Here is a 20,942-nt window from a genome sequence, read left to right on the forward strand (position 1 = left end):
ATCTCTGAGCCGTCTCTTCCTTCCTGTACTCGAGGTTCCCATTCCCTTCCCTCGCCTTTTGTATGTTCCCCCAGGAAATAATCCATTGTCTTCCAGAACGTGTTCTTGTTTGTTGTGTGTGTTGTGGGGAGAGCAGAGGAAGGGACAGGTGGGGGATGGCACATAGAGGAAAGCAGGGGCTCCTTGTGCAGTCTGGGGCAGAGGGGGAGGAGTGTTTGTGAGATGGCCATTCAGAGCAGTTTTACTGAACTAACAGCCAGGGGAAGTACCCACCCTGGTGCCCTCCCCAGTGTGTTTTCAAGGGCTCTAATCCAAACTAGACTCTATTGTGTGTGGACACACAATTTCTGAATAATTTTTGCTTATTATGAGGCTCCTCTGGGCTGTTTCTACCCATGCCACTTGTTGCGGAATCGGCATGCTAAGGAACAGTCCAGAAGATGCTAATAAGCTGCGGATTTACATTTCCTTTCAAGAGAACCCTGGGGGCCTCGCTTCTACACGGCTCTTTTGGAGGCCGGAAGAGCTTCTTCTGGACTCTGAATCATGTGAGCATATGCTAATGAGGTGCCACAAATTTACATCTATGCCTCACTAGCATCTTCTGGGCTGTTCATTAGCCTGCTGATTCCAGAACAAGTGGCATGTGTAGAAATGGCCCTGTAGCATGGAAGTGATTCCGGAATAGCTTATTTCAGAATAACAACTCCAGAATCAATGTATATTTGAAAAGGTTTGAGCTTTTAAGGCACAAGTGACTCTACAAATCCACAAACTGTCAGCTATTTCTTTCTCTTAGGTAAGTCAGATGCTCAGAACTAAGTATTATCCCGGCATGCCCTTTTAAGATCTCAACTATGCCTTAATTTCTTTCTAACCCTGCTGACTTCATCTCTTTATGTTTGTTATTTAAAGACAGACTTTGAAAAGCATTTCAATATTTCCGCCTTGACAGTAGCATCAGTGATTTGTGTGGAAGCTATTCAATTATCATTATATTGCCTATTACCTGTTGGGATTTATCCTTGTAGGGAGCAGGCAGATCAGACTGGTGAATGGAGCGGGTCGCTGTGCCGGGAGAGTGGAGATTTATTACAACGGAATTTGGGGGACAGTCTGTGATGATGCCTGGGACCTGCCAGACTCCGATGTGGTTTGCAAACAGCTGGGATGTGGACACGCCATCAATGCCACTGTCTCTGCTCATTATGGACAAGGATCTGGGCAGATCTGGCTGGACGATGTGAAGTGCACTGGGAATGAATCCGAGCTCTGGGAGTGTCCTTCCAGGGGCTGGGGCCAGCACAACTGCAGACACAAAGAGGATGCGGGAGTTCTCTGCTCAGGTCTGCTCTGTGAATGATCTCATGAGCTTGGGTACCAGGGGATTTGCAGAAATATGGTGGTACTAGAGGAGAGTGAAGAATATAACAAAAAGTTTCTCTCTCTTTCTCTGTCTTTCTTCCCAACCTACCTACCTGCAATGGTCACTTTTAAGAAATCTACATTGACAATAGCTAATCATAGAATCCTGAGCCTGGAAGGGACGTTGTAGAGTCCAGCCCCCTGCCTAAAGCAGGATCAACCCTAACTAAATCATCCCAGCCAGGACATTGCCCACCTGGGAAAACCTCTTGGGATGGAAATTCCCCCACCTCCTTCAGGAATGCATTCCAGTGTTTCACCGGCCTCCTGGTGAAACAATTTTTCCTTAAATCAAACCCACACCTCCCCTCTGTAACTTTAGACCATTGCTCCTTTTTCTGCCATCAGTCACAACTGAAAACAGCCTGTCTCCATACTCTTTAGAGTCCCTCTTCAGGGAGATGAAGGCTGCTATCAAATCCCCCCTCACTTCTCTCTTCTGCAAACTAAATAAGGCCACACCCCTCGGCCTCTCCTTGTAGGTCATGTGCTTCAGCCCCCTAATCATTTTCAATGCCCTCCACTGGACCCTCTCCAATGCATCCACATCCTTTCTATATGGGGGGCACAGAACTGGATGGAATACTCCAGATATGGCCTCACCAATGCCAAATAGAAGAGAGTAATAACTTCTCTAGGTCTTCTGGAAATGCTCCTAATGCACCCCAATATACCATTAGCTTTCTTGGCTCACATCCATCCTCTCATCCACTGTAATCCCCAGGTCCTTTTCTGCTACACTGCCACTTAGCCAGTCATCCCCAGCCTGTAACAATGCTTGGGATTCTTCCATCCCAAGTGCAGGACTCTGCACTTTTCCTTGTTGAACCTCATCAGATTTCTTTTGGCCCAATCCTCTAATTTACTTAGGTCACTCTGGACCCTATTCCTACCCTCCAACATACCTACCTGTCCCCCTAGCTTAGTGTCGTCCACAGGTTTGCTGAGAGTGCAATCCACTCCCTCATTCAGGTCATTAATAAAGATGTTGCACATTACTGGCCCTAGAAGTGATCCTTGGGGATCTCCACCTGAAATTGACTGCCAGATCTTGAGCCATTGATCACTACCCATTGGACCAGATTGTCTAGCCAGCTTTCTATCCACACTACAGTCCAATCAAATTTATCCAATCCGTACTTCTGGAACCCATGGGCAAGAATATTGTGGGAGACTGTATCGAAAGCTTTGCTAAACTAAGGGTATATCACGTGCATTGACCTCCCCACGTCCACGAGTTTTCAAAAATGACGGTCAAAGGCTCTGCAATGACATTTGCCAATCCCCTCAGTACCCTTGGTTGCATTAAATCTGGACCCATGGATTTGTGTATGTCTAGCTTTCCTAAACAGCTCTTAACCTGGTCTTTTCCCAGCAAGGGCTGCCCACGTCCTTCCCGTATTGCATTGACTCATGCAGTGGCCTGAGAGCTGACCTTGTCTGAGAAAAAGGAGGCAAAAAAAGCACTGAGTATTTCAGCTTTTCCCACATCATCTGTCACCAGGTTATCTCTGTCATCCAGTAACGGCCCCCCTCCATCCCTGACCACCCTCTTATTGTTAACATGCCTGAAGGAACCTTTCTTGTTACCCTTCACATCCCTTGCTAGTTGCAGCTCCAATTGTGAATTTGTCTGCCTGATTACTCCCCTGTATTCTTGAGCAATACAATAACCCCTCAAAATGCACTGTTTTGAGTTGTGCTTAACTCACATGAATGTGAGCTAAGTGCAGCTCAAACTCTGGCTCCCCACCAGCCCCGGCTCAACCCACCCCCGGCCCGTGTGGCCCCAATTCAAACTCCCCCATGGGCAGCTGTGGCTCACCCACCTCCTCACGTGGCTCTAGCTCACCCACTCCCCGCCCATATCCAGCTCCGGCTCACCCCCACACCGCATCTGGCTCTGGATCTGGCTCACCCACCCCACATCTGGCTCCGGCTCCGGTTCCGGCTCCCCCACCTTGCCTGCCTCTGGCTCCCTCCACTCTGCGCCCAGCCCCGGCTCACCCTCCCCTATGCCCAGCTCCTTCCCACCCACCTCCACGCCTGGCACTGGCTCCCCCCCTCATCATACCCAGCTCTGGTTCCCCACCACCACCACTATGGCTCACCCCCCCCCAACTTCTTCGGCTCACCCCCCTGCACATCCCTGGCTCACCCCCACACTGCACAGCTCCAGCTCAACCCCCCTAAGGGCTGTGTTGGCTCCAACTCACCACCCCACTGACCCTCCCCTCAGCCTTAACCCACCCCAGGCTTAAAACCCCTGCCCCTTCACATGGCCCCAGCCCACCTCCAGGCTTAATCCTCCCCAAATGCCTCTGTGATCGCAAGAATTACCTTTCAAAAAGAGCTTCAGGTGCTTCTGCTGCTTCCCCAGCTGCAGAACATGCATTCCACCCAGGGAAAAAAGCTGCCCCCCAACTTACATGAAATTCAAGTTACACGAGGATGTGTGGGAATGCAACCCTCACGTAACTCGAGGGACTACTGCATAGTTATACTCCTCCTAAGTCATCTGTCCAAGTTTCCACTTCTTATATGCATCCTTTTTTGAGTTTAACCTCCCAAGGATTTCCCTGGCAAGCCAAGCTTGTTGCCCACCATATTTGCTTCTCTTACTGAGCAACAGGATGGTTTGTTCCTCTCCCTTGAATAAGACCTATTTAAAATACCGTCCGTTCTCCTGGACTTCTTTCTCTTCGTATTAGCTTCCCAGGGGACCCTGCCCATGTTAGTCCACTCTTCTGCAATCAAGGGTCTGTATTTTACAGCTCACCTTTCTTCCTTTTGTCAGGATGCTGAAATCCACCATCTCATGATTGCTGCAGCCCAGCTTGCTGCCCACTTCTATTTCTCCTAGTAGTTCTTCCCTCTTTGTGAGCAGCAGGTCAAGTTGTGCACGGCCCCTGGTTGGTTCCCTCAGCACTTGTACCAGAAAGTTGTCCCCACCCTTCTCCAAAAACTTCCTGGGTTGTCTGTGTGCTGCTGTACTGGGCTCCCAACAAATGACAGGGTGAGTAACGTCCCCCATGAGACTTTAAGGAGACCAAAGGGTTCCTAAAATATTGCATTGTTTCCTCGCGTTTAGGACATGGATTAAGTTCTGAACCCTGGGTACCTCTATGTATAACTGTTGGTGCATAGTTCCTTTTAAATAACAGTTCCTTGCTAATATTTCTGTCATTGGTCTCCAGAAGGGTCTCTCTGACTCATGAAATGAATATTGTTTCTACAGCAGAAGGTGCAGGCTTGCTAGCGATCTCAGGGATTCAATCTTCAAACCACACTGAGGTTCAGAATCAGAAAACATCACAACCAGTTCTCCAACTTCCGTGTTTCATTCTAGGGCTGATGGATCTGAGACTGGTGAATGGCAGTGCATGTACAGGGCGTCTGGAAGTTTTCTACAATGGGATGTGGGGCAGCGTTTGCAACAGTCCTATGGATGCAGTCACCAGAGCACTTATCTGCAAACACTTGGACTGTGGAGAGAGTGGAACTCTTTTAAGTGATTCTCCATACGGAACAGGCTCTGGCCCCCGCTGGGTGGATGGGATTCGATGCGAGAAGCATCACAGCTCTCTGTGGCAATGCCAGTCAGCCCCATGGAGCCAGGAGTCATGTAGTGCCAGAGAAGAAACCCACATATCTTGTGAAGGTAAATCATATATATTATTTTTGCTGTGTCTGTCTGGACAATGTTCTATTATGTTCCCCACCTCCCCGCACTGTGCCAGCCCCAGCCCCTCCCCCTGGACAGTGCAGGGCCTGGCCTAGTCCCCCAACACTCCCCTCCACTGTGCTAGCCTCACGCCTCCCCCGAGCGGGGCAGGGACTGGCCCATTCCCCCGACAGAACCCCCCAAGCCATGCCAGCCCCACCCTTCCTCAGATAGCGCAGGGCCCGCCTCAGCCCCCAAAGGAGCCCCCCACACTGTGCCAGCCCGCCCCCGCCCCTAGTCAGCACAGGGCCCAGCCCATACACTTGGGATGTGTATTACAAGTTTCTGTCTAGAACTTTCTTCCAGCCCAGTGGCTGCTTGCAAGTGGAGCTGCAGCCAGGCCTCTAGTTGTAAATGATTTGTGCTAAATAAATACTCAAAAGAGAAATCTAACTCACTGAGAGGTTTTGAGGCAATGGTGGTGTTATACATTGTCACTCTCTTTTGTGACATGCAGAGTTCAATTCTTTTAGCACAGCAATGGTACAAGCTTATTTTCAGTGTCCGCGGTTACAGACAGTGGAATGTAGTCTTAGAATCCGAGGGCTGGAAGAGACCTGAGGAGGTCACACAGTCCAGCCCCCTGCCTAAAGCAGGACCAACCAGATTAAAAAGCTATCTTCGCTCAGAAACCTTCTCCTCATGTAGGTACCTAAACACTGTTAACAAAGCCTTGCATAGCCATTTTCAGTAAGCAGTGCTTCCTTCTCCACTTCAAGAGCTGCCAAAATGGGGATCAGAACCCTGCTCTCTCCTGTGGTAAACACAAGTGTCACCCACGCACACACACTGCTTTCCACAAAGCACTATTGTTCCCATGTTATAGGTGGGGAACAGACATAAAACTGTCCCAAGGAGCCTGGATTATGATGAGGAACTGGCTGCAAATCAATTGTGTTTAAGCCAATGTTTTAACCACTTGACCCCCTTTTTTGACTTGTTGGCTTCCATGGGTATTGGATCAGTCTCCTGGGGAGATCCATTGAGAGTCATCCAGTGAAGAACATCAGTGTTGTGTCTTTATGGTTAAACAATTTCCTGGGGATAAAAATCAGAGGTCTGGGCTGTCAGGTTCAATAGATCCATATCTGAAGTATTATTTATATTACTGTAACACCTAAAGTCTCCAAAGGCCCCGTATAAACACAGACTTGAGAGAGACATTGCTATAAAAAGTTGTAACCGGGTGGTCCCCCACCCTGGGCGATGAGGCATTAAAACAGCCCTGACAGAAAGCTGGGGCCAGGAGACAATCAGAAAAAGGCTGAAGGGAGCCAATCAGGACCCGATAGGAAGAGCTCCTGGACAGACAGAGCTCACTCTCACACCAGCAGGAGAGGGACGGAGTTGCCTACTTGCAGGGATACCGTGGACGGAGATTTGCTGGAAAGGCAGTGCGAGCCAGGGAGGCTCTGGCCTGAACAAACCCCAGAGTGAGGCTCAGCCACAGGGGCCCATGAAAGTGCAAGGGCAGCAGAGGAGAAGTCAGGGGAAGAATAGGCAGCAGGTCCAACCTCTCCCCGCCCCACCGACTGCCAATAATGAGTTCCCAATCCAGAGTGCAGTTTGTCTCTGTGGGGAGAGGCCAGATGATGAATGACAGGGGGTCACTGAAACAAGGTAACTGGGTTCCCCCAGGGAGGGAGAAGACCAGGTGTGGCTGCCACCGGAAGGGCAGTACCCAGCGTACGGGGTACTGCAGTCCGGGAGGAACACGGAGCCTGACACAAGGTGGTGGGGACTTTAAATGGAGGTCAGTAACAGGCAAGAAAGTCGCAGCCAGCAGAGGGTGTGCTGAGACTGAAGAAGGAATTCCCAGACGGACCAGAAGAGGGATCAGTGGTGGTGAGCCATGGCCGGCTACACGAGTTTACAGCGGTGACAGACGGGGCACGTGGGAGGAGAAGCAGATGCATGTGGGGCTGAAGTAACTCGCCCAAGGTGTCACAAGAGATTGAGGGCAGAGACACAGGTCTTAGAAGAAAACAGGTCTAAGTCCTGGTCTAGGACCATCACCAGCACCAATACACTGCCTAAGAGCATGGGAACACACAGACCTGGAGCTCCTATGCAGCCCCTTCTGGATATTAAAATTCCTCTTTAACTGGTTCTCCCAGCAACCAGGGTGTGTTTCAGTTCCTGTGTCTCTTACAGTCCAGTCTCCATGCAGGGACTCAGGAATGTTGCGTGAGTGGAGACTCCAGGCTGGTCCACGCTAAAAAATGATGTCATCCCACTGAATTTGTGCAGGATGTGAAAAATCCACACTCCTGAGTGATATCATTAATCATGTCAATAGCATTAGGTTTGGGCAGAGCTGCTAATGGCAGGTTTGGGGGCAGTTATCCCCAGGCCTGGATGCTGCCACAGCGACTTTGGCTGTGGCAACGGCCACAACTCTGGCACCCTTGGAAGTGTCCCAGCAGTGCTGCTCCCACTGCATGCAGCTCTGTGTGTGTGTGTGTGTGTGTGTGTGTGAGTGTGTAGGAAGCAACACTAAGGTCTGGGCGGTGCTGAGGGCTGACTGCATTTGGCCCTGCCGCTTCCTGAGTACAGAGCCAGGCGCCCCTCCCACCATGCTCCGCGGCGGCTGTCGGCACTGCTGGGTGGGGGATATGGATTACCTGCACTAAGCTCCCCTCCCCCTGTGTCTATACTGACATAGAGAGCTGTGCCATAGAAATCCCTAGATATACTATCCTGCCAACTACATAAAGACAAATGCATGTCAGCAGGGAACTGATCACAGTCTCCCGAATCCAGAGGATCATGAAAATAGCCAACTGGTCACAGTGAACCGCAGGAATACAAAATTGAGATCTGCATCGTCATCTGCAAAAATGATCCTTGGATATCTGTATCCACATCTGTGGATGCAAAGCAGATATCCACACGTTTGCAGGGTTCTAGATCCAAAATTTGTATCCACATCCGCATTTGTGTCCGCAAAAATGAGCTGCCGATACCCACGTCCACATCTGCACACACTCATTGATTTGCAGGGCCCTAATTATTCTAAGTGCTCAGATTTAACTTTAAGCCAATTTATAGTGTTGGTATTACAGGTTTGAAATACCTACAAACCCTGCTCTGTCTTTATGTACATATGCTGTGTCGTCAATTCACTTCCCCGTTTTATCTCCATAGGAAAGAAAGGGATATCTTTTGCTGAATGCCCAAACTCTACAAGCTGCACAGGTATCTCTGTCTCTTTGTGTCTCCTCCTCAGTCCCTAAAGACTTTCCCAGCTGTCTCACTAACATGTGAGGTTTCTGCATTTCCAGACCAGGAGAAGCTGCGCCTCGTGGAAGGAGAGGACAGGTGCTCGGGCAGAGTGGAGGTTTGGTACCATGGCTCGTGGGGAACAGTTTGTGATGACTCCTGGGACATGGTGGATGCTCACGTTGTGTGTAAACAATTGGGCTGTGGCGCTGCCGTGTCTGCTCCAGGCAAGGCTTCATTCGGTGCGGGGACTGGTCCCATCTGGGTGGAGAAAGTGAACTGCAAAGGGACAGAGTTGTCTCTCTGGGACTGTCCTGCCATGCCCTGGGGTGCGAGCATCTGTGGTCATCAGGAGGATGCTGCTGTGAATTGCTCGGGTGAGTGACAGGAGATGTTTCGACTTCATTATATAAGTTTTAAGGGAGAGCAGTTGTCAGAGCAGCTGACAGAGCAAACCTATCGACCAGGCCTCCTTTTTCTTTCATGGAGGTAGACAATGGATGGGATGGGATGGAACCGTTTTTGATTTGGACGTGCTGTGACATCGGATCACGTTGCTTCCTTTACCCAGCACAGGCGAGGCCATTGAGCCTGTGTTGCTCTGAGGAAGGGATAATGGGATAATGGGTGAAATGAAGGTGATGTGCAGAGGCACACGGGGACTAAAATGAACAATCACGTTAATGGCTCATCTCCTCGCCCACACTCCAACTCTCCTGCCTTTTCCCCTTGCAGGTGTGACGTTGACGACAGCTGCGCTGGCTAAAACAGGTAACATTCTCTGCCAAATGGAGGGTTAAATTGTCCTGGAGCCAGGGTCAGAGAGCGATGAGCTGGAACCCCCCAGCCTGAGCGAATGAGCTGCATTACACAGAGTGTGAAATCTAAGGGGTGAGTGACTCTCCAGTGGGAGTCGCAGGGGGTGCTGAGCAGGTCAGTTGTTGCCCTTTGGCTCGAGCTGAGAACACCTGCAGGGCCATGATTTAAACAGCAGCCTGTGGGCGATGCGCAGGCCCCACCCCCACCCCCACATCCCAGCTGGTTACTTTGCTTCCTCGTGGTTCAATAAGAGACTGGGGAGCTCCTCTGGGTTCCCCTGACTTCGACAGGATAACGTCTCCCTATTACCCATTTCCTTCCAGATCTTCCCAGCCACCGTCCAAGCGAGAGTGGGAGAGTAACGGTGCCTGTCATTATCTGCATTATCCTGGGGGTCCTGCTTTGCGTGGTCATAATCATTCTGGGCATGCAGGTGCAAAGGGCCAGGGCCCAGCGCAGAGGTGAGTCCTGAGGGGGGTCACTTTGTGAAATGCTCCTGTGGTAGCTGTAGCTGAGGAGAGGAGTATGGGCAGAACTGTAAGGGGACCTCAGATCCGTGCTTAATCCAGTCTTATATAACACAGGCTGAACCTCTCTAATGCAGACTTTTCTCATCTGTTAACATCCATAATCTGGCATGATTTTAATTAGCCGGGTGGACCACTTATCATGGGCGTGGTCAGTTTTCGCACAGTCCCATAAAATTTGTTTCCAGCCCCGGGTCTTGGCTCTCAGTGTTCTGTGCTGTTATTTAGCTGTAATTTACCCCGAGATGTCTTCCAACAGCCCAGTAAGCAGTGAAAGTGTTGGTAATGCTGCTAGATGTGGACAATATTGTCCTCCTGGGGTCTAGCAAATTATCTCATCTGACACTGGTCAGGCCCCGGAGGGTACAAGATTAGAGATGTTCAACCTCTAGTATCATAGATGATCTGGCTGTAGAAATGACCAAGAGAACATAACACTTTTAGATGATACTAACTTGATGCATTTGAGGGCAGTGGTGACACAGAAATAACATATAGAGGATGAGAGGGACTGTAAATATTGGCCCGAAAGACAGATCACATTTGGGAAAGTACAAGAAAGAGAGTGTGAAGGAGGACACTGAAGAGAGAGATTCAGGAGAAGGGAGGATTTGAAGAAGAAATGCTGGGAAAGAGTTTGGGTGATAATCGCCAAAAATCAAAGACAATTCCAGGATTTGTTAGTTTCACTTGTTTTTTAAACAATTGCAAAAACTTTGGCTAGTTACTGGCTAGGGACTGTGGGTATTATGCATACAAGCACGAAGTATATACCTGCAAGTGCTTTTGTGCGAAGAGCTGTAAACGCCCGTTTGGGAGAGTAATTATTTCAGATAATACCAGGGAGAGTAAAAGGAGTAATGAGATTAACGTATAGTTGTATATTTCAGACTAACTATGAACAGAGACTTGGGACTGTGAAGTAGCCATGGTCTCCGTCACCTGCCAATTGAAATTTAGGCTGGACAAAGCACTGGGAACATACATTTTTTTTCCTTAGTCCTGCACTGACGTCAGGTTGTGGGGCTGGATGATCTAATTGGGATTCCCAGCTGTCACTTGTATCACCCTGGGCAAACTCTGTTCTTTTATTTTTGTCTTCCAGGTGCCACAATATCCTCAGATCCCGTGTATGAGGACATTGATTATAACCTGATGAGAGAGAAACAGAGGTTGGGTCGTGCAGGTCTGTGGGGCTCTTATTTTTGGAAATAGTTTTATTTCCATCTTAAGACCATGATCTACAGCTAGATTTCCTCAGCCACCTGCCCCCTGAACTATTGACTGCTGTGGAGTCTGGGTCTATGGAGAAGCCAGTTCGTGGAGTCATGTAAATGCAGTAACAGATTACCCAGACGGCCAACAAGCTGTGTGCCCAGGGGCCCTGAACAATTGAGGGGGTCCCAGAAAATAGAGTTAGCCCATGCCCTTACCAACTTTGTCAGCCACTCGCACTGTGGTGCAGGGTTGTGGAATGCGGGCGAGCCTCACTGAGAGTGCCTGCTCAATGCTCCAGTCAGGAAACCATGGCAGCCCTCCATCCTGACCCTGTTTCCCGGCAGGGGCACCAGGAGGTGGGCAGGGGACGGCAGGTATAAGAAGTCGGGAGGGGCCCTCACTTTCTCTGCCCCAGGACCCCACAAAATGGAAATCTGCCTTTGTGTGAGCCCCCTTCCCCACCTCGGCCCTAGTCACACAACCAGCAGTCCCAGCTGAACATCCTGCGGCCTTGGAGTGGAACTAAGGTGGGGTGGGAAGTGACTGCTCTTGGTACCAGGCTATGGCGTCATTTGAAAACTGCTGGAGCAGGGAATGTTTTGTGCTCCTCACCCACCACAGCTGCTGGGATCAGAGATCAGCCCAGGAGATGGGGGTAACTTGAGCCATGGCCCTTTGTACCATTTTGATGCAATGTTGATCAGCTGGGAGCATGCTGCTCTCAGTCTGGGAGTTTGCACAGCTCTCTGAGCATTTCCCATTGGCTACACGTTGTGGTCCGAGCAGGGGTGTGGCCCAATTGATCAACAAGGTGGAGGAGGGGGAGTATTTTGTTTTAAGAAGTGGTGTTATCCATACAACTTATGTTTCTGTGCCTACTCTGCCTCGTAAGTTCTTGGGGCACAATATGGGTCTTCCACCACTACCCATCCTCGTGGTACTCAGAGCATAAGAAACCCAACTTTACCCTTCTGAGTGCTCAGCGCTAACACCTATTCTTGGTGGACTCAGGACATTGTAATACTTAGCAACAAATCAACAGAGTACACAGAGCAGGCATTTTACTCTCCTCTTCTGTTAAAACAGATAGACATCTCCTCATGGCCAGTCAGGGGTTTGTCATCTGTGCTCTGGCTTCTGCACTGTCTGGTCCTGCAGGGTTAAAAGGTCCCAGTAACTTTGCTCTGGGGCTGTATCCCAGAGTTAAGTTCCCACAAGCTTGTCTTTTGAGCTGCATTGTATAGTGTGACAAAGCTTTCTCCACCTTTGTGGCTCCTGTGCTTTCAGGCGGAGCGTTTGTCTCTCAGGCTCATGGCAGTCTTCAGTTTAGACACCTTCCCGGGGATCACAAACTTGCCCTTGCCTTTCCCTGCACTTTTCCAAATTAGTCCTTCCCCTGTGGTGTGTCCCACTCTCTGAATCAACTTTCTCTCTGTCATGGCATATAGGAGGTTAGGGAATGGGCGTCGGGGGGAACCCAGGCTTCCCCTCATCTGTGCGTTACATCCCAGGAACCCTGACAGCACCTGTATATAATATTCCCAGTATCAGATGCATGACAGCTGCAATTCTCCGCAGCCCTTTCCGGCACCTCCTTTACTGCAGGCTTTTTGTCCTGGTACATGACGGCATTTGTCCCTCCCAGACCTTCCACAGAGACTTCTGTCCCCTGCTCTTTGCACTCAGTGAGCTAGTGGAAAGGTGTTTTTAAACAGTACCAGGAAGTTCTTAATTGGCTCCAGGTGTCTTGATTAGCCTGTCTTAATTAGTCCTGGAAAACCTCTGATTGTTCTGGATGAGCCCTTTTTATTTGATCACAGGAGAAGAAACCTATTTAATCTGGAGCTAATGCACTTTCCTTCTGCCACTCTCCTGTAGCCTTCTGGCCTGACTCTATCAGATATCCCCTTACCATACGGCTCAACACCATTGGGTTGGGAAAGGTACCCACCACAGACCATCTGCGTTGCAATGACAGCTTTTGGGTTGGTGTTGTATGAGGAAATGGAAAAGTTGCAGGGACAGGGACCACCTGGTTACCCTTGTATTCTTCTCTTTGGTGCTCTGTATCCACTGAAGGAGTGCATAGTTGTTCACAAGGATAAATTATTGGCCCAGGAGGTAGTAACACAGCATTTCCATGGCCCACTTAATGGGGAGGCATTCCCCTTTGACTGCTACATATTTCTGTTCTCTCAGCAGGAGTTTTGTGTGAAGGTAGAGGACCAGGTGTTCTTTGTCCCTGGCCATCTATGATAGGACAGCTACCAATCCCACCTTGGATATGTCTGTCTGAGAATTAATTCTTTGTTAAAACTGGAGGAATAGGCACAGGATTACTGCAGAGGGCTAGTCACAGATCTGTGAATGCTTTCTCCACTGCATCAGTCCACTTAGCCATACCACGATTCCAGGCTTTTATCAGATATGCTGGGAGATATGCTCTGGGGGCAAAGTGGGAGATAAGTCATTGGTAGTGTCGTACCATACCAGGAATGTTTGGATTTCCTTTTTTCCAATTGAACCAGGGCCAATTTTCAAAAGCCTCAGGCTTGTTCAGTCGAGGATTTTCCATGTTCCTTCCTATGGCGTGGTCGAGGTATTTAGCTTCAGCTAGCCCCATAGCACATGCAGCCAGCTTGGCTCTAAGGATGGCCCACATTAGGGTATCCAGTTCCACTTCCACCTTTTCCAAGTGATCTCCCGTAGCTGGTACGGGGGCACAGGAGCTTATCCATGAGAAGCTGGAAGGTGGAAGGTGCCCCATGCAGTCTGAAATGGAGAAGACTATACTGGCCCAAGCACAAGAAAACACAGTTTTTAATTTTGCCTCACTGACCGAGGGGATTTGCCAGGATCCATTTGTTAAATCGAGGGTTAGAAAATGGACATTGAACAGGCAGTCAACTCACTCAGCAATGCAGAAGATGGGGTATGTATCAAATTTAGGTACCTCGTTCAGCCAGTGGAAATCATTAGTCGTTTGTAAAGCCTAGGGGTGCCGTCAAGTTTAGGCACCAACACAATCAGGCTGGACCATCATTGTGGGTCTCCTTAATGATTCCCAGTTCCAATATTCTCTTCAGATTGGCCTTGATTTCTTCCCTCATTGCTGCTGGGAGCTTGTATGGCCTTAGTGTTACCTTGGCCCACGGATTTCTGAAAATGTGGTGATACGGCTCAGTTGTCCATCCTGCTCTAGTAAGAACACAACCTGGTACTGGTTGATCATCTGAGATACCTCATTCTTTTGGTTTAGTGTTAAATCTAGGGATATCGTCAACAGCTGGTGCAGGCTGTCTCCCTGGACCAGGGCCTCTGGACAGCTACACGTGCTTCTTGGGGTTGCCAAGGTTTCAAAAGATTAATGTGACAGATTTGTTTCCAGCCTCCCAGCTACCATACCTTGTAGTTTACTTCCCCCAAAGTTTCCACCAACTCTTAGAGACGTTGCCTTTGGGCCAAGAGTTTGCTTTCTGCCATGGGTAATAAATAATACCATCACCCGATTCCCTGGTTGGAACTGCTGAACTTTTGCCTGGCAGATTTAATGGTTTCACTGGGCCTCCTGCCCCTCTTCCAGATGTTCCCATAGGAACATAGGACCAAGTCACAAGAGTTAAAACAAGGATTTTATTTTACTTACAACTGAGCTATGCAAAAGTGCAAACCAACCATTTGCACTGCACAGTGGTTCACATGAATGAGCATATGCAGTGTTCCAAGCCCTAACAAAACTAGCTTTGGTCGCTGTGTCAGTTTCTTCACTGAACACTGACAATAGTGTCTCTTGACCATTTAGGCCTGATTTTCATGTGACTGAGGTGTTTTTTCCCTGTAATTCTGACTCAGAAAGGTGTTTAAGAAAAAAAACCATAATGAATTTTTATGTAATGTCATTTCAGGTTTCTCACTTGGTCGTGTGCAAGTGATGCACTGCAGATAAGGCATCCCTGGGTTTGCATGTTAACAGTGAATGCAAAATCTTCCTCCCATAATGACTTAACACTTGGATTTTTTTTCTTGTACCAGTGTTACCCACAATCTGAAAACATCCTTTTCATCCAGGAAACACTTATATCAAAACCTATTGAAATGAGGAATAGTCTGTTAGCACCCAATGTCCACACAGCAAAAAGTTTGACTGTTAAATGATGCAGCTTTCTGATAAAATACACGTGTGAGAAATTTTCTATGGCTCTGACTCTTGTATGACCAGCACCAGTCAGACGGAGCAAAAATTGGTTTTGAAATTCTTTCAGTGATTTGCATGGTTTTTTAAAAGACTTTCTGTTAATAGGAATTCTAGTCACAAAGTGCACTGGACTATAGTTTCTCTGCTAGCTGCACTTCAACTGTAAAAAAGCCCCTCTTTGACCATGCCTGGAATATACTGACACTGGAAATCCTACTCTAGGATCATCAGCAAGTGGTCAGGTTAACAGCTCTCACTTGTTTGTTGTCTCTCCAGACTCTACTGCGGTGGATTCAGTGACAAAACAGCAGTATTATAATGGGGACAGCGACGGGGAAACCAATCCCAGATCGGAACAAGGTAAAGGGGTCATACAAAGACAAGGAACCAAAGCTGGATGGAGAAATTAATTCCTAGGCATGTCGTGTAAAGGATTTCCCTCCATCCCTTTCCTGCACTCTGTTTCTTGGGCCAGCACTGAGTAGATTCATTCTGATAGGATCAGATTTAACTGCTTTCAAAGATTTCCAGTAAACCCTGTGATGGAAACTTGTGAGCAGTACCTGTTCCTTCCTGTGTGAGTTCATATTGTCCTCCCCCAGGGGAGAAGGTGCAAATAACGGAGCCCAGGAATATTCATTTGGCATGGAAAAATCTGAATTTTACATTTGGTGCTTTCCATTAAATACACCCCTAATCTGTGCCTGTGATTTACCCAGCTGCTTCCTTGGTGTGAACACAAGGCATAATCACAATCTAACCCCTATAAACTAAGAGTTGAAACAAAGTTTATAGAGTTCAACGGTATTCACAAAGGTTAGTTCTGGTGTGACTGCTTCTGTCTTCTGGAGTGTCCAGCTGCAGATCAGGACCAGCACAGAACCTTATCCCACCGAAAGGCACAAAAAATCCTTGCTGTTGGATTCAGCGGGGAAGGGCTGAGCCCCTAGATATTCATGTGAAAGTAAAGGTGGCACAATCCCTAGATCACAGTATTTCCAGGATTTTCCCTCTTCTCCTTGATTAACCTGTGATGGCTTCTACAAAAGCCCAGAAAAACAGCCTGAGCTCCAATGCAACAGGCAGTTAATGGGGAGCTCGAAACCTGCGGGGAAACTGGGTGTATTCCAGGAAAGCTGAGTGTGTTTTTTGCTGTTCCAGAGGGAGCTTCCCCAGCTGGTTCTCAGTTGGGTTATGAAGATGTGGAGGAGCCTGTGTTGAGTGATGCCCCCCTGACTTCAGATGACAAAGGTTAGGAAAGAATCTGCCTCCTGGGAGGAGCATTAGCCCAGGAAAAAAATAAGACAGGTTGAACCTCTGTAGTCTGGAGGCCTTGGGACCTGACTAGTGCCAAATGAGAGAAGTTGCTGGACCACAGGAGGTTAATATTGTTTAGCTGCATTACTAACACTTCCACTGCTTCCTGGGCTGTTAGAAGACATGTGGAGGTAAATTACAGCTAAATAACAGCACAGAACACTGAGAGCCAGGACTGGTGGCTGTAAACGTACTTTATAGGCTCATAGGAAGTTTGGCCACACCCATTGTTTGCCCAACTAAAAGGATTAAGGATGTTACTGGACTAAGGGGGTTCAACCTGTAATTGTCTTTGTTGATGGAAAAATTGTGCATTGTGGGTTTGCTCTTGCAAATTACTAAGCATCCTTGGTCCTGCTGCAGTCAGCAGGAGCTCAGGGTGCCAGGCTTATTACAGGATCAAGCCTTCTGCAAGCAGCTGTTTGACAAACTGTTTTCCTATACAGCATGGCTATGCATGCAGACAGTCAGTGCAGAGATACACTCAGGGAAGCAAGAAGCTGTAAAGCTTGTGGTACTGCAGATCGGAATAGTCATATTAGCTAAACAGTGTGACTCCAGAAGAAGCTTGTTAAGCTCCGGCCAGTGCTGAACAACTCCAGTCTCTGTTCCTGGCACTCACTTTCACATGCACTGACATGACTCGCAACGTTAGGGGGTAATCCCTCTCAGCACAGCCTTCTGCTTGTCAGTAATGGTCCCTCTCAACCATCCTTGCCCGTGTCGAGTCTTCTGATGTAGCCGTGAGCTTCCCACATACTGTGACAGGTGAAGAAATGTACAGATTTCACTCACAGACCCATCTGTTGCCCCAGGCTGATGGTGCAGCTCAAGGGTACTACATGGGCCAGACTAGTTCAGGGAAATGGATCAAACTAGATTTTAACAATAGTAAAAAATTTAGGAAGTGGATAAAAGAAAAAATTTGCCCAGTTCTCCATTTATCTGTTACTAACTATGTAATTAGTACAATAACAAAATGGAGTGGGGAAATCTTCCTTTAGCCTAGACAGTAAATCCCCATCCTTGCTGCCTCCTTACAGATCTCCCACATATCCATGAGTTTCTTAGGCTCCTTCCAGCAATTTAGATACATCAGGTCCTTAATATGTTAGATAAATGTGATCTGTGTAAAATTCCTCTGGCACTGAGATGGCAGGAAGAAAAGGGGGGACTTTTGATTTCTTATCACCCTGGAAGTGTCAGTAGTTCAGGGCTCTTCCTACAAGGTGTGTAATGGGTAAATTATGTCTCTAGTCAGTGGACAGTCTCTTCTTATCACCATTGATTCCTGTTTCTGTTCCAGAGGCTCCTGCTCAGGATGGAGATGTCCCAGCCGATGGTTATGACGATGTTAGAGACATTTCTGACCCTGAGGATAACTGGAGTTCAGGGCAGAATACCCAGGAAGTTACTGGGGTCGCTGGGGTGAATGACAGGAAGAGGGAGTCACAGAAAGGTGAGTGGGGAAAAGCTGCTACAATTCTTGCGTCATGATCGCTTGTTTCACTACCGAGTTAGGCACCGCATTTCTGTACAAATACTGTCTTACTTGCATCAGCTCTTGGGCGTCCTGCTCAAATTCATGGCTCCGTGCTGGAGCTGTGAAATTGACAAGAAAACTGGTGGGGGTGGGAGTGGAGGGGAGGGGGTTTCCAGCTAAAGCCTGGTCTTGCCCAGGCTGATTTCCAGACAGGTTTCACTTGGCTGCCTTCCCTCTCCCAGCTGGGCTGGTTTTAGGCAATGGGCAGCCATGCGCTCAGTGGATAGAAGCAGGGAGCTGGGGAGGGGAACCGAGGGCCCAGGCTCTCGGGCTCCAACACCACCTTGCTAAAGTGAGCGGAAGAGCTCCTGGTGAGAGTGTGCACCACAGGCAAAAGGAGGACAGTGCAGACATGAACAATCACAATAATTACTGCTGGCTCAGAAAGTGATCTAACATAGATCAGCTTAGATTTCTAGTGTAGACGTACCTGATATCTGGGAAAAGATGCAGCTCCAAGATACAGATACTGACATGGAAGCTCAGCTCTCTGTTTACAAAAGGAAGCTGCAGAAAGAAGCTTCAAATCATGAACCAACTTTAATGTCAAGGCTCAGGAACCAGAAAACAAACAGAAACCAAAATGATTTATTTTAAATATCAAGACTTTGAAGCTAATCTCATGATATTTGAGCGCTGTCTCCTGATTTCTGAACACTGTGAGTTGGTGGTGCTGAGAAGTCTGTTTCCTACTGACCCACATGAACCAGTTCTGGGTGGAAATGTGTTAGGCACTGGCTAATCACAAAGAGTAAGAGCCACTCCGGCAGGGGCACCCAGCTCCAGAGCTGGCCAACCCTGCAGGGAGCAGCAACCATGGCAGGCTGGGCCCAGGAGCCTAGTGAAGGGAGACTCGGACCATCCACTTGCTCTGGGTAGCACATCCCAGAGGGAGGGACATGGTCAAGAGGCTGCCCTCAGATGCCTCAATGGCCTACCCAGACAGAAGCTGCCACTCTGCTCATTCTGCCTTCAGAGCTAGTCAGCTGGAGAGCAGCAGCTGCTACTGCATGGCTTTGGGGAGAGCTAAGCCAATTCTGGGGATCGCTATAGACCCCACACACTGCACCCTCATGCCGACTTCAGTGTTTGCAGATCAGGGCTTGTGTGTCTTCCCCCAAACAAGGTGTCGGTTCCTTGGGTGGTAATGGGAAGAGAAGGTCCCTGTGGTGGGATTAGTTAGGGGCCTGGTAGCAGGTTTGAAATCATTCTCTTCAATATGGAATGTCTCCATTCGAGTTGTACCAGAGCATCTCCCAGTCTGGGGCTGAGGACTGAGCTCCCACTTTGCACCTCAGAGGAAAGTGGGTGGGGACGAAACGGACATCGTCTGATACCTGCTGAGGATAGTGTGCACATGTGTATTGCGTCAGGACAAGCTCTGTGACATCATCCACTTTTGGGTGCCTTGCCCTTCCCTTGCACGTCCCCTGGGGTAGGAGACCTGCACTGCTCCTCCCTGGCAGACCTCACTTGGCACGTGCCCCTTTCGGGACTGTGGCAGCCATCAGGACTTACAGCTGCCCATGCTGAAGCTTTAGGGAGGCATCACAAAGTCAGTGGTATCAAAGCCACCAACTTCCCCTTTTGCCGGGGGATGCCTGATTCCCCCAGTTGTGCCCCATCCTACTCCTTCTCCCAAGCCCTTGCCCCTGCCTTGCCTCCACCCACCCCCATTCCACCCCACCCTGCCTCTTCACCCATCCTCCTGAGCGTGCCCCATTTGTGCTCCTTCCCCCCACCCCCAGAGCATCCAAATGCCACAAAGCAGCTGATTGCGGCAAGTAGGGATGAGCTGATCAGCAGGGTCACGGGTGGTTGAGAGGCGCTGGGGTGAGGAGGAAACGATTGCCAGAGGGTGCTGAGCACCTGCTAAGTTTTCTAGCCCTGGAACACCCACGGAGTCAATACAGGTGATCAACATCTTCATGATGCCCCTGCACCAGACAGGTCACAGCTTGGAGAAAGTCTGATCCCAGATGTTTTCTTTGTGGAACAGACTGGCATCATCGACTAAAATATCAGGGTTCCAATGAGAGGAACAGGGAAAATTCACAGCCCATATTATAGACTGCTCCCAAGTTAAGTAAGTGCACATGGGTTTAAAACAGATACTTTGGCTGTATTGTGCTTCCTTTGATATTTTCAGATTGGAGTCTGCACTCCTTAAGAATTGAAGGGGCCTCCAGGACAGAGAGAGACGCCACACCCCTACCTCCTGAAGACCCGGGTTATGATGACGTTGAAGCTGGTGTCCCTGAGACATCAGTGTAAGAATATCATCACATACCCCGTGAGGATGTAAATGCTGCATGATTAAACTTTTTTTCTTCAAAATGCTCCCTGGGCAAGAGGGCACCAGGACAGTCCCTGCCATGGATCTGGTTCTCTCAGCTTTTCTAGTGGGCTTTCATGTAATTGCAAGAAACATGAGAGAGACTGAGACAGGGCCTGTGATTGTCCCTGTAATTTCTCATTGACCAGACTGCCTGAAGCTTATTCTGCTTTCTTATTTTGAATATTTCTTCATCGTGAAATTTTGTTTTTTTTATATTAATTCCTTTGTAAAGTGTGTTCAAGGAAGGATGCTTTCTTACAAGGTACATAAGGAGGCTCCCTGGGGAGATGGAGACTGAACCCGCAAAATATGATAATTGAAAGTGCCATTTCTCAGTATTGCGGGTTGGGCTAAGGGCTGCTGGACAGAGAACAAATATTGTCAGCTGTGTGGTCAATAGGAACCAATTCCTTGGATGCCCCAGGGCTCAAACACCCACAGAAATAAAATAATGAGTGCCCAGCACCCAGGAGCCAGAGCTTCAGTGTGAAATGTGATGAGTTCTGTGTTGCTAAAAATGTTTAACGTTGGGGCAGGGAGTTTGTAAAGGAAGTCAGGGTGATAGCAAAAGGCTTGGCATTACATTAAATTAAAAGTTATTAGATGATCTTGAG

At 48.6% G+C, this 20,942-nt stretch overlaps 1 protein-coding gene across 1 annotated transcript in view; it reads left to right on the forward strand.

Moving 5' to 3' along the window:
* The window catches only part of LOC142012615 (scavenger receptor cysteine-rich type 1 protein M130-like), a 30,557-nt gene extending 10,293 nt beyond the window's left edge, over window positions 1-20,264 (forward strand). The window contains exons 4-14 of the mRNA XM_074993229.1: window positions 1,218-1,346; window positions 4,775-5,086; window positions 8,297-8,347; window positions 8,434-8,748; window positions 9,107-9,142; window positions 9,514-9,651; window positions 10,823-10,903; window positions 15,407-15,490; window positions 16,292-16,381; window positions 17,754-17,906; window positions 20,140-20,264. Coding sequence (XP_074849330.1) covers window positions 1,218-1,346; window positions 4,775-5,086; window positions 8,297-8,347; window positions 8,434-8,748; window positions 9,107-9,142; window positions 9,514-9,651; window positions 10,823-10,903; window positions 15,407-15,490; window positions 16,292-16,381; window positions 17,754-17,906; window positions 20,140-20,264 — 1,514 coding nt within the window. The remainder of the gene's footprint in view (window positions 1-1,217; window positions 1,347-4,774; window positions 5,087-8,296; window positions 8,348-8,433; window positions 8,749-9,106; window positions 9,143-9,513; window positions 9,652-10,822; window positions 10,904-15,406; window positions 15,491-16,291; window positions 16,382-17,753; window positions 17,907-20,139) is intronic.
* The last annotated feature ends 678 nt before the right edge of the window (window positions 20,265-20,942 follow it).

This window comes from Carettochelys insculpta, chromosome 1 (genome assembly GCF_033958435.1).
Source record: "Carettochelys insculpta isolate YL-2023 chromosome 1, ASM3395843v1, whole genome shotgun sequence".
NCBI lineage: Eukaryota > Metazoa > Chordata > Testudines > Carettochelyidae > Carettochelys > Carettochelys insculpta.